Below are 15703 nucleotides of genomic sequence, written 5' to 3' on the forward strand. Positions count from 1 at the left end.
ACTATGTCATTCTCATCTCATTATCTCTAGCCGCTTTATCCTGTTCTACAGGGTCGCAGGCAAGCTGGAGCCTATCCCAGCTGACTACGGGCGAAAGGCGGGGTACACCCTGGACAAGTCGCCAGGTCATCACAGGGCTGACACATAGACAACCATTCACACCTACGGTCAATTTAGAGTCACCAGTTAACCTAACCTGCATGTCTTTGGACTGTGGGGGAAACCGGAGCACCCGGAGGAAACCCACGCGGACACGGGGAGAACATGCAAACTCCACACAGAAAGGCCCTCGCCGGCCACGGGGCTCGAACCCGGACCTTTTTGCTGTGAGGTGACAGCGCTAACTGCTACACCACCGTGCCGTCCATTATGAGAAATGTATTCAATAATTGAGATACCATGAGATAGTTAGTAATAAAGACATACTGAGTCATAATTCTGTCAAACTTTCTCATATTTCATTACAATGAGATATCAAGTCATAAATATGAGCTACTATGTCATTCTCATCTCATTATCTGTAGCCGCTTTATCCTGTTCTACAGGGTCGCAGGCAAGCTGGAGCCTATCCCAGCTGACTACGGGCGAAAGGCGGGGTACACCCTGGACAAGTCGCCAGGTCATCACAGGGCTGACACATAGACACAGACAACCATTCACACTCACATTCACACCTACGGTCAATTTAGAGTCACCAGTTAACCTAACCTGCATGTCTTTGGACTGTGGGGGAAACCGGAGCACCCGGAGGAAACCCACGCGGACACGGGGAGAACATGCAAACTCCGCACAGAAAGGCCCTCGCCGGCCACGGAGCTCGAACCCGGACTTTCTTGCTGTGAGGCGACAGCACTAACCACTACACCACCGGGCCGCCCCCGGCTCCTACTGTGTCATTATTATGAGAAATGTCTTCAACGATTACGAGATACCATGAGATAGTAAGTAATAAAGACATACGGAGTCATAATTCTGAGAAACTTTCTCCTACTAAATCATAATTATGAGAAATCTTCTCATTTGTGCGCTTTGTGGGAGGAGCCAAGGAGCCTTCTGACGTAATTCCCCTTCGAGCCAATGAGCTGTTCAGAAACGCGCGCAAAATTTGAAAGTCACCCGGAAGTGACACAGCTTTCAGCAGCTGGCCGTGATGTTTTGAGTGCGCGCGTGAAACAAGGTTATTTAGACAAATATATCTATCTATCTGTCTATATTTTTTTCAGTTTTTTTTATAAACAACACTAAATTTTTCTGTCTGTTTGGTAAGTATTCAAACGTATACTGATTTTTGTTGACGTTTTCAGTACAACAACAGTAAGGCAGTCTTAATGAGATACTTTAGTGCTAGTTGTTTATTTGTTTATCTTAGCAGAGTAAATGTGCGGTGGTGTAATTAAAGTATGTTGTTTATTAAACTCTAAAGAAGTGTCTACTTAAGACTTGGAGTTGAACTGTTAGCTTGTTAGCTCATGAGTTAGTCACTAATGGCTCCCTGTTGACCGTTAGCAGTGTTCACTCCAGGCTGAAGTGTTGTCATGGAAACAAGACACTGTGTACTGATATGTCCATAGAGCTGAGAGGATCTGAAACAGATACTATACTGTTTTCATTGGTTCATGTTTACAGCTTATATTCTCTCTCTCTCTCTCTCTCTCTCTCTCTCTCTCTCTTTCCTCCAGCAATGTTGAAGTTTAAGTATGGAGGACATGGCAGTGTTAAGGATCTGGCCTCAGTCGAGCCCATCACAAGCCGCTGCTCAAGACTTAATCAACTCTTACAGGTAAAATATGAGCAGTTTTTAACAGCTGTTCGAATAGTGAAGGGGGCAGAAAACCACGATGCTGCAATCAAAACTGTCATCCTTCCACTTCTCCAACTTCTCTATACTTATAGCAATGAATCAGAGGGTTGAAGGAGTACAGTGCTCAGCGTAAATGCGTCCACCCCCTTTGAAAAGTAACATCTTAAACAATATCTCAATGAACACAAACAATTTCCAAAATGTTGACAAGACAGTTTAATATAACATCTGTTTAACTTATAATGTGAACATAAGGTTAATAATATAAACTTAGATGACACATTTATTTCAGTTTTACTCAAATTAGGGTGGTGCAAAAATGAGTACACTCCACAACAAAAACTACTACAACCCCGATTCCAAAAAAGTTGGGACAAAAAAGAAATCGTAAATAAAAACGGAATGCAATGATGTGGACGTTTCAAAATTCCATATTTTATTCAGAATAGAACATAGATGACATATATCAAATGTTTAAACTGAGAAAATGTATCATTTAAAGAGAAAAATTAGGTGATTTTTAAATTTCATGACAACAACACATCTCAAAAAAGTTGGGACAAGGCCATGTTTACCACTGTGAGACATCCCCTTTTCTCTTTACAACAGTCTGTAAACGTCTGGGAACTGAGGAGACAAGTTGCTCAAGTTTAGGGATAGGAATGTTAACCCATTCTTGCCTAATGTAGGATTCTAGTTGCTCAACTGTCTTAGGTCTTTTTTGTCGTATCTTCCGTTTTATGATGCGCCAAATGTTTTCTATGGGTGAAAGATCTGGACTGCAGGCTGGCCAGTTCAGTACCCGGACCCTTCTTCTACGCAGCCATGATGCTGTAATTGATGCAGTATGTGGTTTGGCATTGTCATGTTGGAAAATGCAAGGTCTTCCCTGAAAGAGACGTCGTCTGGATGGGAGCATATGTTGTTCTAGAACCTGGATATACCTTTCAGCATTGATGGTGTCTTTCCAGATGTGTAAGCTGCCCATGCCACACGCACTAATGCAACCCCATACCATCAGAGATGCAGGCTTCTGAACTGAGCGCTGATAACAACTCGGGTCGTCCTTCTCCTCTTTAGTCCGAATGACACGGCGTCCGTGGCCGGCGAGGGCCTTTCTGTACGGAGTTTGCATGTTCTCCCCGTGTCCGCGTGGGTTTCCTCCGGGTGCTCCGGTTTCCCCCACAGTCCAAAGACATGCAGGTTAGGTTAACTGGTGACTCTAAATTGACCGTAGGTGTGAATGTGAGTGTGAATGGTTGTCTGTGTCTATGTGTCAGCCCTGTGATGACCTGGCGACTTGTCCAGGGTGTACCCCGCCTTTCGCCCGTAGTCAGCTGGGATAGGCTCCAGCTTGCCTGCGACCCTGTAGAAGGATAAAGCGACTAGAGATAATGAGATGAGATGAGTTTTAAAATTAAACTAAAGTTTAATTTTAAACTTGGCAACTTTGAAGAATTTGCTATTCCCATAAAGTTAGTTTCCTGATGTATATATTTTGTCATTATGATATCTGTGACGAATCTCGGTCATCCAGGTACATAGTAATCTGTGGTTGGTTGAAGAGAGCAACTGGACTTGCTTGAAGATTCTTGAAAACGTTTCGCCTCTCATCCTAAAGGCTTCCTCAGTTCTGTCTGTCTAATAGGGAGTATCCAGTATTTATCCTCTCATGGATCATCATAGAATCCGAATCAGAATGCTGATGGCTGCATTGTAGGTGGCTGATAAAAGATGTCATAGACGCCCACCTCTGTTCAGTGATGGTCGTTCCAGGTTGACAAAAATGAACGATCCTCTCTGGCTAAGATGTCTGCCAGTTTTCTGGAAGTCCTCTCATACTCCCACACCAGTCTATGATAGATTCTATGATGATCCATGAGAGGATAAATACTGGATGCTCCCTATTAGTCAGACAGAACTGAGGAAGCCTTTAGGATGAGAGGCGAAACGTTTTCAAGAATCTTCAAGCAAGTCCAGTTGCTCTCTTCAACCAACCACAGATTATGATATATATATTTCAGTTAACCTTATAAACCTCATATATGAGAAAGAGAAATCGCATTAGAACACATTGGATTTTTCAATCCATTTTCCTCAATCGTTTTTTTTCTCTCAGTTTCATAATGACATGCATTCATGAAACTTAATGAAGTCATTCCTGTCCTTATTTAGAAGGACGTAACAGATCAAAATGCTGATAATTGCTTGATTTGTTAGATTTTGTATGGAAAAATGACAGTCCATTTCTAAATAACAGTATACATTGTTTTTGTTGGTCGACCAAAAAAGAAACAATTTTCTGTTAAACCGTTTTGTAAAAGCCGTGCAAACGCATGTTGATGTAATTAGGCCAAGCCTCATTTGCAGTATAAATAAACGTGAACTTTTGAAAAAGTTCCCCGTTTGGTCGTGTCTTGCCTTAAGCCGCTTTCCATTAGCTTTTCTTCACAAAAACGTAAAGGCACCAGACGCTAAAGTATTCTCAAGTTGTGCTCTGTGACACGCAGCTAAGGGGTGCATGATTTTTCTATTTAGTTACAGTGATGGAAATCACAATCCACTGTTATCAAAGTTATTATTTAACAGAGATCTTAGTTATTAGGCTGTGTGACTGGTCACTGGAATCGAATTGGTTTAATTCAAAAGTAGAACCAAGTACACGTTTCAATAAAATCAGCTTAAACTGAATGTGTTTTGTCAGTAGAAAATTCAGGAATCAAAAGCTCGATGGATAAATTCGGGATAAAATTAGCTCATGTTTAAAGTCTTTTTAATTTTTCGTAACGCTGCTTTGTTTGCAGAACCTGGTCTTCCCAGGCAGTCTCCCCGTCCCAGTACTAACCAGGACCTTGAGGTGCATAGGGCGGCGCCAATCTCCGTTTCCATAGCCCTCTGCCTTTCGCCTATAGAGGATGTGCAGTCACGTGACCCGTCCGTGTTTACTCCGCCATATTGGACGGCTTCAGGATTATTTACCTTGCGCGAGCGTAATGGATCCAGGCAGTAATCCCCAAGAAAATTCGGAAAATACCCCATCTACATCGCGCGATTACTTGTCTAAGTTTGTTCAGCATCTTGAAGGTGACGTGAGGCAGCGTTACGTGGAAAAGTGTTCCAGGTTGGGGATTGCAGATCCGTACAACTTGCCGCAATTCTTGTTCAGGGAAATTCGGAGCTGCGGTGCCGGCGATTTGCCCGATCTGGCCTACCACGACATTTACAAGTTTCTTGTTAATCGTGAATCGTGTTACACTGGCAAAGCCCTCAAAGCTTACAAGAGCCTGGAAGCTTATAAATATTTTGTTGAGGGATGGGTATCCCAACTATACCTCTGGAAGGTTCCGAAGAAGAATGTCTACTTGATAATCTCACGGGTAAGTGGCGTTAAGACGTTTATCATAAAGAGACTATGCAGGACGTTTTATCGTAAGAATGTTCGAAATCTAAACTCAGTTCCAGATAATGACAGGGTTGTAAATATGTATGTTTTTGTCTGAAAAAAAAAAATCACAAATCACCGCTATCTTTATCTGTGCAGAATTATTATTCAATATCAGATATTAATGTATTAGAAGATTACACCTACCTGATATGAAGTGTTCACTACAAATTCGGCTGGTCGAACTGGGGTACCAGTTTTCTCTTCGCACAGCGGACACCCATTTCGCGCATCTCTCCTCGTCTGCGGGGAATCTATAAAATGACAGGCCCTCCTTTTGGTCCTGTCTATTGGTACAACCAAATTCTGAACAAGATATAACCATTCTCGAAAGATCTACTCCCACACACTTGATAATCAGAACGGGTTCGTCTAAGTTCTATGCGCGGCCATGCCGTCCAAGATGGCAGATGAGCAATTCCAGCGTTATGGACGTGACACTTGAACTCAAAATGGCAACAAATGACCCAGTGCATGTTTTATTGTCTCCCAGTATTTAAACAGGTGTTGCATATTTTAAGGCTGTACCATACTGGAGAAGTGATAGAACAAGAACAATTCCCATAGTACATCTAGGGCATGCCAGAAAATGCCAATAAAAGATGCGTTATGGATGTGACAGAAAAAGTATCACTTTTCTTGGGTGACTGTACATTTTTATCAAACTCTGTGAAATTGTAAACCTAATGTCGAAATGGAGATATCCGTTTGATAGAGGGGTCCAAGGTGAATATTAAAAAATCTTTGTTTAAAATATTTTGTATTTCATGCAGAGTTTCGGAAGGAAAAGTCAGCGTTATGGATGTGACGAAATTCCGTTATGGATGTGACGCGTCTGAAATAGACATGGCATATGTTTAGAAAATCAGCAATTTAACCACCATAACCCTTTGAAAAACTCTCTAAATATCAGCTAAAACTATCAAAGTTCTTAAATAATATTTAGGATGGCTATTGTTTTGCTGTTTTGTGGATTTTAGCATACATTTCTGTGGCTTGTGGCAATAATATAGAATTGTACATGATCAAAGTTGATTTTAGCTTGGGTTTTACATTATAAGAAAGAAAGACTGACAGTGACATATTAGGTTGGTTACAAATTGGTTCAACTTATTCACATCTGTAAAATACAGGGCTAGGTGATATCTCTGGGAGTGGTTTTGATGTATTACATGTTGCTTTATTTTTGCATGGTGAGGTTGACATTTACATGGAATTGCCCAGATAAACAAATATCACGTGACCTTGTGACGTCACGTGCACGCTCTCTATACAGCTAGGGTTACAGTGTGTGTGTGGGGGGCTAGTCCCCTGGTAACCGCCAGAGTTTGATTCCCTACTCGCATCTGTATTGCAGCGTGCCTTGCCAGACAGCAGTAGGTACCATTTTTATGATGGTCTTTGGTACGACCACTAGGCCAGCTCATGGTCCTGTTGTTAAAAGCGCTATACAAATTTTGACTTGAAGGTTAGAGAAGCAGCCTTGGGCCCAAAGGGTCGCCGGTTTAATTCCCAGTACCGGCAGGAAAGATGTGAGGAGTTGAGTGACTGAACATCACTTTCCCTTCCCTCTGTATCATGGCTGAAGTGCCCTTGAGCAAAGCACCAAACCCCCAACTGCTCCCCGGGTGCTGTCGCATAGCTGCCCACTGCTCTGGGTATGTGTGTGTGCTCATTGCTCACTTGTGTGTGCATTCATTGCTTCAGATGGGTTAAATGCAGAGGAGGAATTTTGCTCTGCTTGAGTGTACATGTGACAAAGTCGTCGTCATCATCTAATAAATAGCCAAACTATTATTGTACATATTTAAATAATGAGATCGAGTTTTATTATTTTATTATCCGTGCTGGGCGGTCAGTGGAAGTTATTTTATCATTAAAACTACAAACTGCCGCACAAAGTTTGCGAACCCCTGCACCTGCCTTATAGTGCCACATTTTGCATCTTTTATGGTTTCTGGGTAAGAAAAGAAAAACGTAAATCTGTGTTGCAGTTCTATCTGCAAATAAAGCATTCCAGGAAGTTAAAAATGAAACAATAATCATGCAAAAAAAACCAACCAAACAATCCTAAACCCTTTAGAATTTTCTATATTTCTGCATAAATATAACCTAAAACATCATCAGATTTTCACACAAGTCCTAAAAGTAGATAAAGAGAACCCAGTTAAACAAATGAGACAAAAATATTGTACTTGGTCATTTATTTATTGAGGAAAATGATCCAATATTACATATCTGTGAGTGGCAAAAGTATGTGAACCTCTAGGATTAGCAGTTAATTTGAAGGTGAAATTAGAGTCAGGTGTTTTCAATCAATGGGATGACAATCAGGTGTGAGTGGGCACCCTGTTTTATTTAAAGAACAGGGATCTATCAAAGTCTGATCTTCACAACACGTTTGTGGAAGTGTATCATGGCACAAACAAAGGAGATTTCTGAGGACCTCAGAAAATGCGTTGTTGATGCTCATCAGGCCGGAAAAGGTTACAAAGCCATCTCTAAAGAGTTTGGACTCCACCAATCCACAGTCAGACAGATTGTATACAAATGGAGGAAATTCATCCATTGTTACCCTCCCCAGGAGTGGTTGACCAACAAAGATCACTCCAAGAGCGAGGCGTGTAATAGTCGGCAAGGTCACAAAGGACCCCAGGGTAACTTCTAAGCAACTGAAGGCCTCTCTCACATTGGCTAATGTTAATGTTCATGAGTCCACCATCAGGAGAACACTGAACAACAATGGTGTGCATGGCAGGGTTGTAAGGAGAAAGCCACTGCTCTCCAAAAAGAACATTGCTGCTCGTCTGCAGTTTGCTAAAGATCACGTGGAAAAGCCAGAAGGCTATTGGAAAAATATTTTGTGGCTGGATGAGACCAAAATAGAACTTTTTGGTTTAAATGAGAAGTGTTATGTTTGGAGAAAGGAAAACACTGCATTCCAGCATAAGAACCTTATCCCATCTGTGAAACATGGTGGTGGTAGTATCATGGTTTAGGCCTGTTTTGCTGCATCTGGGCCAGGACGGCTTGCCATCGTCGACGAAACAATGAATTCTGAATTATACCAGCGAATTCTAAAGGAAAATGTCAGGACATCTGTCCATAAACTGAATCTCAAGAGAAGGTGGGTCATGCAGCAAGACAACGACCCTAAGCACACAAGTCGTTCTACCAAAGAATGGTTAAAGAAGAATAAAGTTAATGTTTTGGAATGGCCAAGTCAAAGCCCTGACCTTAATCCAGTCGAAATGTTGTGGAAGGACCTGAAGCGAGCAGGTCATGTGAGGAAACCCACCAACATCCCAGAGTTGAAGCTGTTCTGTACGGAGGAACGGGCTAAAATTCCTCCAAGCCGGTGTGCAGGACTGATCAATAGTTACCGGAAATGTTTAGTTACAGTTATTGCTGCACAAGGGGGTCACACCAGATACTGAAAGCAAAGGTTCACATACTTTTGCCACTCACAGATATGTAATATTGGATCATTTTCCTCAATAAATAAATGACCAAGTATAATAGTTTTGTCTCATTTGTTGAAGTGGGTTCTCTTTATCTACTTTTAGGACTTGTGTGAAAATCTGATGATGTTTTAGGTCATATTTATGCAGAAATATAGAAAATTCTAAAGGGTTCACAAACTTTCAAGCACCACTGTACATTACAGATGCATTAGGTGGAGATTAGGTGTAAAAAGAAAGTCGGAGTGTTCCGTCAGTGTTTACGATCCGTCTGTCCTTTCTCTTTTTGCTGGTCTAGGGGAAGGGCAGTGCGTACGGCTCGGCTGGAGGAAGCGAGTTGAGGAGGGAGACCTTGTTGGATGCTTTGCTTCTGCTGTATCAGGAGTGCAGCTCTCCAGAGCTCATGAAGATCAAACACGTTGCCAGATTCGTCAACAAAGGTAAGTCCTCACTGCAGCCCTGCTCACATCTGATACATTTGGAACATAATGCAAGAGTATGCTCACGGTCACCTTTCATTTATCAAGGTACTAGACTTAATTTATGATTAGACGTTTTATTTGATCGTTTTGCGTGTCAGTCTCAGACATGGTGGCCGAGCTCCAGCAGCTGCAGCCGTCGAAGAGAGATTTCGAGGTGAGAGGAGTGGTGGGCCGTGGCTGCTTCGCTGAGGTGCAGGTGGTGAAAGAGAAGGCCACGGGAGACGTGTACGCCATGAAGGTGATGGATAAGGACTGCCTGCGCACACAGGACAACGTGAGTCAGCTTCACACTACTGATGGACATGTGGTTCAACTTGAACGAACAAACAAATAACTGAGTAATGAATTACTAGACGTTTTAGATAAACAGTCTGACATGGCGCATGAAATGATTTGGAACAGAATCGGATGATTTTCCAGATTAGGTCAAGTGGCTTAAAGGCCTGGTCCCACAATACTGATAACTATAATTGCAACTATAACGATGACTATAAATAAATCAGTCCCCTGCAGTTTATGTGGTTGGTGCTCACATCAGACCAATAACGATACCTATAACCCAGGTGAGAGATTGCTTCTGGAGCAATTTTTCTAGGCCTGGACCTGAGCCGATAAAACATCTGACCAATCAGGTAATTGTTTCCATGTGACGGTGTCTGAGCACGTGTGATTTTTGCCCCAGGCATCTTTGTACATGTGAACGTTCCCACTAAACATTCCCATTGAAATCATATCATTCAGATTCTTATTGCTACCAGTAAAATATTATTATTATGACTACACACACACACACACACACACACACACACACACACACACCTGTTATTTTCATATTGTATAGTGAACACTTGTGCATTGGAATTATGGGTCCGTCTCAGAAACTGGTCTCTCATTTGGGACATTACGGTCAAAAAATAAACTTTCTAATTTTACAATTTTTTTTTTTGCATTTACCGAACACTCAATGTTTCTTTTGTGATGTTTAATAAGAATAAAGATAGTATCTTGCTTTATCTGGCCTCCACTGTGGAAATTTTTTTTTGATTACAGTTCAAATGCTTTTGTAAAATTGATTTCCATATAAAATAACTCCATCATGAAGAATTAATTTATTTAATTAATAAATTTCCTCTTTTTGATTGCTTGGGTTAAAAATGCCAAGTTATGATGACTGAATTGATTATTCACTTAAATATGAATAATATGATACAGTTTGGGTATTTGATATGGCGAAATGGGACACAATGGAAAAATCAAGAACACACCGGGAAGATGAGAATAACGGCGGTGGTAAAAGAACAGCGACTGTACCGGCTGAAGGTCGCGCGGGTCTCTGCTGCGGCGCGCGAGCAACGGGACATCACTACCGCACCGGACGGAGCGGGGGCGGGGCAAAATGACTGGCCGTAGATTCTATCAAAAGTTCGATCTAAATTGACCATGGTTGCAAAATATTGGCCAAAAATACGCAAACACTACGAAATATGAAAGTAAGACGAAAAAGAAACATTCTATTGCCTTATACTGCCAGACTAAAACAAAATAAAACTGTCAACTCACCTTTTCAGCGATAACGTCCGAACAGATCACCCGCGTAACAGAAAGACCGCAAACGGAAGCGCGATCAACTTCTAACTGTTGGAGTGGAAAATTCCATTCTACACATGCAAATTGTTAATGTGTCTCCTTCCCCGCACACAAATAACACGCTACGGTAAAAAATAGACCACAACTCATTTTATAGCTCAGAAATTCATACAAGACCAGCTACCATCGTAACATATTCTGTAAGAAACATATTCTATACCTAACTTTCAGCTTTCGTTTAAAAAAAAAAACAAAATCGCAGATTTATAACCAAATTTTTATATGGCGTAGTGATTTTAAGTTGCTACTTTTGGTGAGGTAGTGACCTTGACCCTGAGGCTTTCCATTTAGATCAAAACACACGATTGTATTGGTTTTGGGTCTGCGGAAAATGGAGTCACAACGGTGATCAAATATTTTGCATGATGTTTTATTACGGTTAGGATTATTCTGTGAGCGCACCAATCCTTAAATGTATAAAGTTACAACTTAAAATACAATTAGTGATAACTGTAGACTTTTCAGTGGACTACAACCTTTTTGAGGGAATGCGATGTAGTCAACCGTTTATCATGTCCCAGATCAAGCCGCCATTTTTCCACAAATTTGCAGAATTTTTGCCAAATTCTGAATAGAGTATTCACATCAAAGATTTAGTTTTATCTGTATTTCTTTCATCTTTTTATTTCAAATTAAAACCAACATCACCATTCAAAACCGTATAGTTTATTGACCGAGTATATTTAGTGGGGTACCCCCACAGCACCCAGTTTCTGAGACAGACCCTTATCTTATTTTTTGTCTGATGACAATATTAAAGCTATACTGCCTTTTAAGATTTTTCAAGTTTAGGTCATAAAAAGAATTTTCCCCGACACCCAGTGATTTTTGTTCAATGGACCGGAAGCTACTGAATTTGAATCACAGACTTCCAATTTTCTTAGTTTTTTAAAACAATTAATGAATTTAGGGTGACGTGGCTCTAAATTCTCTGCTATTTTTTCCTGCTTCACCATGACGCAGTTCAAGATACTACGTCATGCATTACGTGGTGGGCTGTCCCCGTTCGCGCAAACCATTGTGGGATACAAATTTGAAACAGGAGAGAAAAACGGAGGACGTGAGTGTGTGAATGAAACATGAAAGACCGACTACAGTAACGGAAAGCGAGAAGAAAAGAAGTTATGTTCTATACAAAGGAAAGGAAACGCAGGACCAAACTAATAAATATCGGCGGTCAGCGAGCACCTCGGTGTGATCAGTTGTTCGTTTAGTGACAGAATGATGGAACTGTCAGTGCACGGTCAAAGGTAAACCTGTAGATGGCAGTAATGCAACACTGTGGATGCCAGCTGCCGTAAAACCCAAAAGAAGACGATGACTAAGGTAAACCTGCGCATGCGCACACGGACTTCCTCTGTCTGCATGACTGCGCGAAGTGAACGATTTCATATACATTATTTGCTTGGGAATCCCTTCAAATTAAATAACTTCCCAGCCACAGAATGGCCTGGGTTTTTATTTTTTGATATTACAAAACTAAACGTATATCGCAATGACCACATTTCAGAGGGAACTAAATTTCACCGATTTTATGAAATCGAAAGGCCGTCTACTTTTAAATACTTACCTGAGCAATAAAGCTAATCTTTCCTTGGCACTGATTGGTCGTCTTTATGTGGTGGTTTGTGTCCTTCCACCAAGTGGAGAATCTACATAAACTGAACTTCAGACATTCGGAAGTATTGGAAAACCTTGTCTTCATGGGAAGACAATTTCCGAACAAGACGGTGGAATTCTCCCAGTCGTCATCATCGTGTTCCCTTTTTTCTGAAGATTTTGACTCCTTAGGGTGCGTCTATTGTATCCAACAGACGCTGAAATTTTGTCCTATCCATCATCATTCTCCTTATCTGCGGGGCATCTATCCCCAACAGTCTCTCCAACCTCATCCAACTTGGGGAGCGTTTGTCAAAAAGTATTTGTTTCCTTATGTCTCCATTATCCATCCTGCAGACATGTGCCAGGTATTTTAATCGTTGTTATAAGCAGAAGGACTTGATCGGTTTTGTCTCAGTAATGTAGTGTCGGTTTGCATTTGAGAGTTTGAATCTCCAATCCTGTTTATCATCATTCACATTTTCTTCAGTTCTATCATCCGTCTGTCTTCTGTATCAACCCAACTTCTCTCTGTGCTGCAGGATTTCATGCACCCAGATTCTTCTTCTTCTTCTTTCAGCTTTGTCTTCTGTGCAAAATGAGAGTATCAAAAGCAGCTCTTCCTCGCTGTTACTGTCAGCCATTATGTGCTGTTGAGTGCACTGGGTGTGTACACAAACAGCATACGACCGCTACATTTTCCTGTGAAAACCAACCACCACGTATATTTATTTACCCGAGTGTCAGGACCAACCGATATTATAGTTGTGGTCCAGACTGGAACTAAATTCAGGAATAGTTATATAGTTATAGTTATCAGTGTTGTGGGACCTCTGTTGTTTATCAGAGAAGCTCAGTACGCTGATGACGTTGCATTATTCAGTGACACACCAGAGGGCCTGCAGTCACCTTTGACGTCCTACAATGATGTAGCAAAGAGACTTAGGCCCTGTCCACACGGCAACGGATTCAGGTGACTCCGATACAATTGCTTATCGTTTAGGCCTGGCGTCCACACGGCACCGGCGTTTTGGGTGCCCAAAACGCAATCTTTTTGAGAACAGGTTCCAGAGTGGAAAGATCTGGCAACGTTGCCGTTGTGAAGTCGTCTGGATGAGTAGAACGGATTTGTTTACGATGACGTCACAACCACATGACTGTGAGTGCTTCACGCCGGGTAGAAGTGTAACGAACTCGATGCGAGTTGTCAACAAATCCTATAACTTGGTTCATGAAACGCGCTTACAAAATACTTTCACTGTGAATATTTATTGTGTAATGGTGCAAAGAGAGAGAGAGAGAGAGAGACTCTGCCCTTAGGGCAGAGTCAATCCCGCCAGCAAAAATAGGGAAAAAAAAAAAAGAGCGATCTCACCTCTTCAGATGTTGGTTTAAGTCCGACAATACAATCCTCAAAAAGGGCGTAGAAGAGCAAATTAATCCATCAACGTGTAGCATTCAATTTATTCCGGACCATTAAAGACGCCACCTTCCGCTTAGAATCATACGTCATCCTCGCCGCCATATTGGATAGGTCAAAGCGGAGAATAAAGATTCATGTGCTGCGTTTAACTGTACCAACAGGTTTACCGTCCAAACGAGATCACATGGGATTACCTTTCACAGGTGAGACTGGAAAAACACTTTTCATTGTATTTGGTCATTATAATGTAATTTTACGAACAGATTTCCCTGACTTTGTGGCTAATATGAAGTCTCGCGCATAATAGTTTATGCGCATGCGTCCTTACTTCTTCTATTGTTCTGGTGTCTCCGAAGGGACCGTCTTACAGCGCCCCTAGAGGTGTGGCATGTGTATTGCATCGTTTTCAGCAAGCGTTGCGTTGCCATATGGACCTGATATTTTACTGATCGTTGCCCATTTGGACGCGATATATTTTTAAATAACATCTCGTTGCCGTTGTCGTGTGGATGTAGCCTGAGCCTGTTCATCAATACTGCTACAACAGAGACCATGTGTATTGAGAACACTGCTGAGTTCTTCGTAGACGGTATCAAGTTAGCCAATGTCACTCGCTTCAGGCACCTCGGCAGCTACAGTGGCATGCAAAAGTTTGGGCACCCTTACTGAAAATATCTGTTACTGTGAATAGTTAAGCGAGGAGAAGATGAACTGATCACCAAAAGGCATAAAGGTAAAGACGACACATTTCTTTTCAGCGTCTTCTGCAAGATTTGTGTATTATTTTTGTTTTGTACAATTGGAAAGTGAAAAAAGAAAAGGAACACCATGTGAAAGTTTGGGCACCCCAATACATTCGAGTTCTCAGGTAACTTTTACCAAGCTTCCAGACCTTAATTAGCTTATTGAGTTGTGGCTTGTTCAAATTCTTCGTGAGGAAAGGTCAGACGATGCAGATTTCAAAGCTGTATAAATTCTCCGACTTCTCAAACTTGTCCCTAAAATCAACAGCCATGGGCTCCTCTAAGCAACTCCCTCACATTCTGAATAATAAAATAATTGATGCTCACAAAGCAGGAGAAGGCTACAATAACATAGCAAAGTGTTTTCAGGTAGCTGTTTCCTCAGATCGTAATGTAATTAAGAAATGGCAGTTAACAGAAACAGTGGAGATCAAGGTGAGGTCTGGAAGATGAAGAAAACTTTCTGAAAGAACTGCTCGTTGGATTGTTAGAAAGGCAAATAAAAACCTCTGTTTGACTGCAAAAGACCTTCAGAAAGATTTAGCAGACCCTGGAGTGGTGGTGCACTGTTCTACTATGCAGCGACACCTGAACAAATATGACCTTCGTGAAAGTCATCAGAAGAAAACCTTTCCTGCGTCCTAGCCACAAAATTCAGTGTCTGAAGTTTGCAAATGAACATCTAAATAAGCCTGATGCATTTTGGAAACAAGTCCTGTGGACTGATGAAATCAAAATAGAACTTTTTGGCCACAATGTGCAAAGGTATGTTTGGAGAAAAAAGGGTGCCAAATTCCAGGAAAAGAACACCTCTCCAACTCTGAAGCATGGGTGTGGATCGATCATGCTTTGGGGTTGTGTTGCAGCCAGTGGCACAGGGCACGTTTCATTGGTCGAGGGAAGCATGGATTCGAATAAATACCAGCAAATTCTGGAAGCAAACATCACATCTGTAAAAAAGTTGAAGTTAAAAAGAGGACGGGTCCTACAATAAGACGATCCAAAACGCACCTCAAAATCTACAATGGAATACCTCAAGAGGCACAAGCTGAAGGTTTTGCTGTGGCCCTCACAGTCCCCTGACCTAAACATCATTGAAAATCTG

General features: G+C 41.5%; 1 protein-coding gene across 4 annotated transcripts in view; it reads left to right on the top strand.

Moving 5' to 3' along the window:
* The first annotated feature begins 1128 nt into the window (after nucleotides 1-1128).
* The window catches only part of cita (citron rho-interacting serine/threonine kinase a), a 213702-nt gene continuing 199127 nt past the window's right edge, over nucleotides 1129-15703 (top strand). For all 4 annotated transcript variants that reach the window (XM_060912899.1, XM_060912901.1, XM_060912900.1 and 1 more), the window contains exons 1-4: nucleotides 1129-1262; nucleotides 1680-1780; nucleotides 9003-9144; nucleotides 9285-9460. In XM_060912899.1, the coding sequence (XP_060768882.1) occupies nucleotides 1682-1780; nucleotides 9003-9144; nucleotides 9285-9460 (417 nt within the window). In that variant the 5' untranslated portion in view covers nucleotides 1129-1262; nucleotides 1680-1681. The remainder of the gene's footprint in view (nucleotides 1263-1679; nucleotides 1781-9002; nucleotides 9145-9284; nucleotides 9461-15703) is intronic.

This window comes from Neoarius graeffei, chromosome 28 (genome assembly GCF_027579695.1).
Source record: "Neoarius graeffei isolate fNeoGra1 chromosome 28, fNeoGra1.pri, whole genome shotgun sequence".
NCBI classification, from domain to species: Eukaryota; Metazoa; Chordata; class Actinopteri; order Siluriformes; family Ariidae; genus Neoarius; species Neoarius graeffei.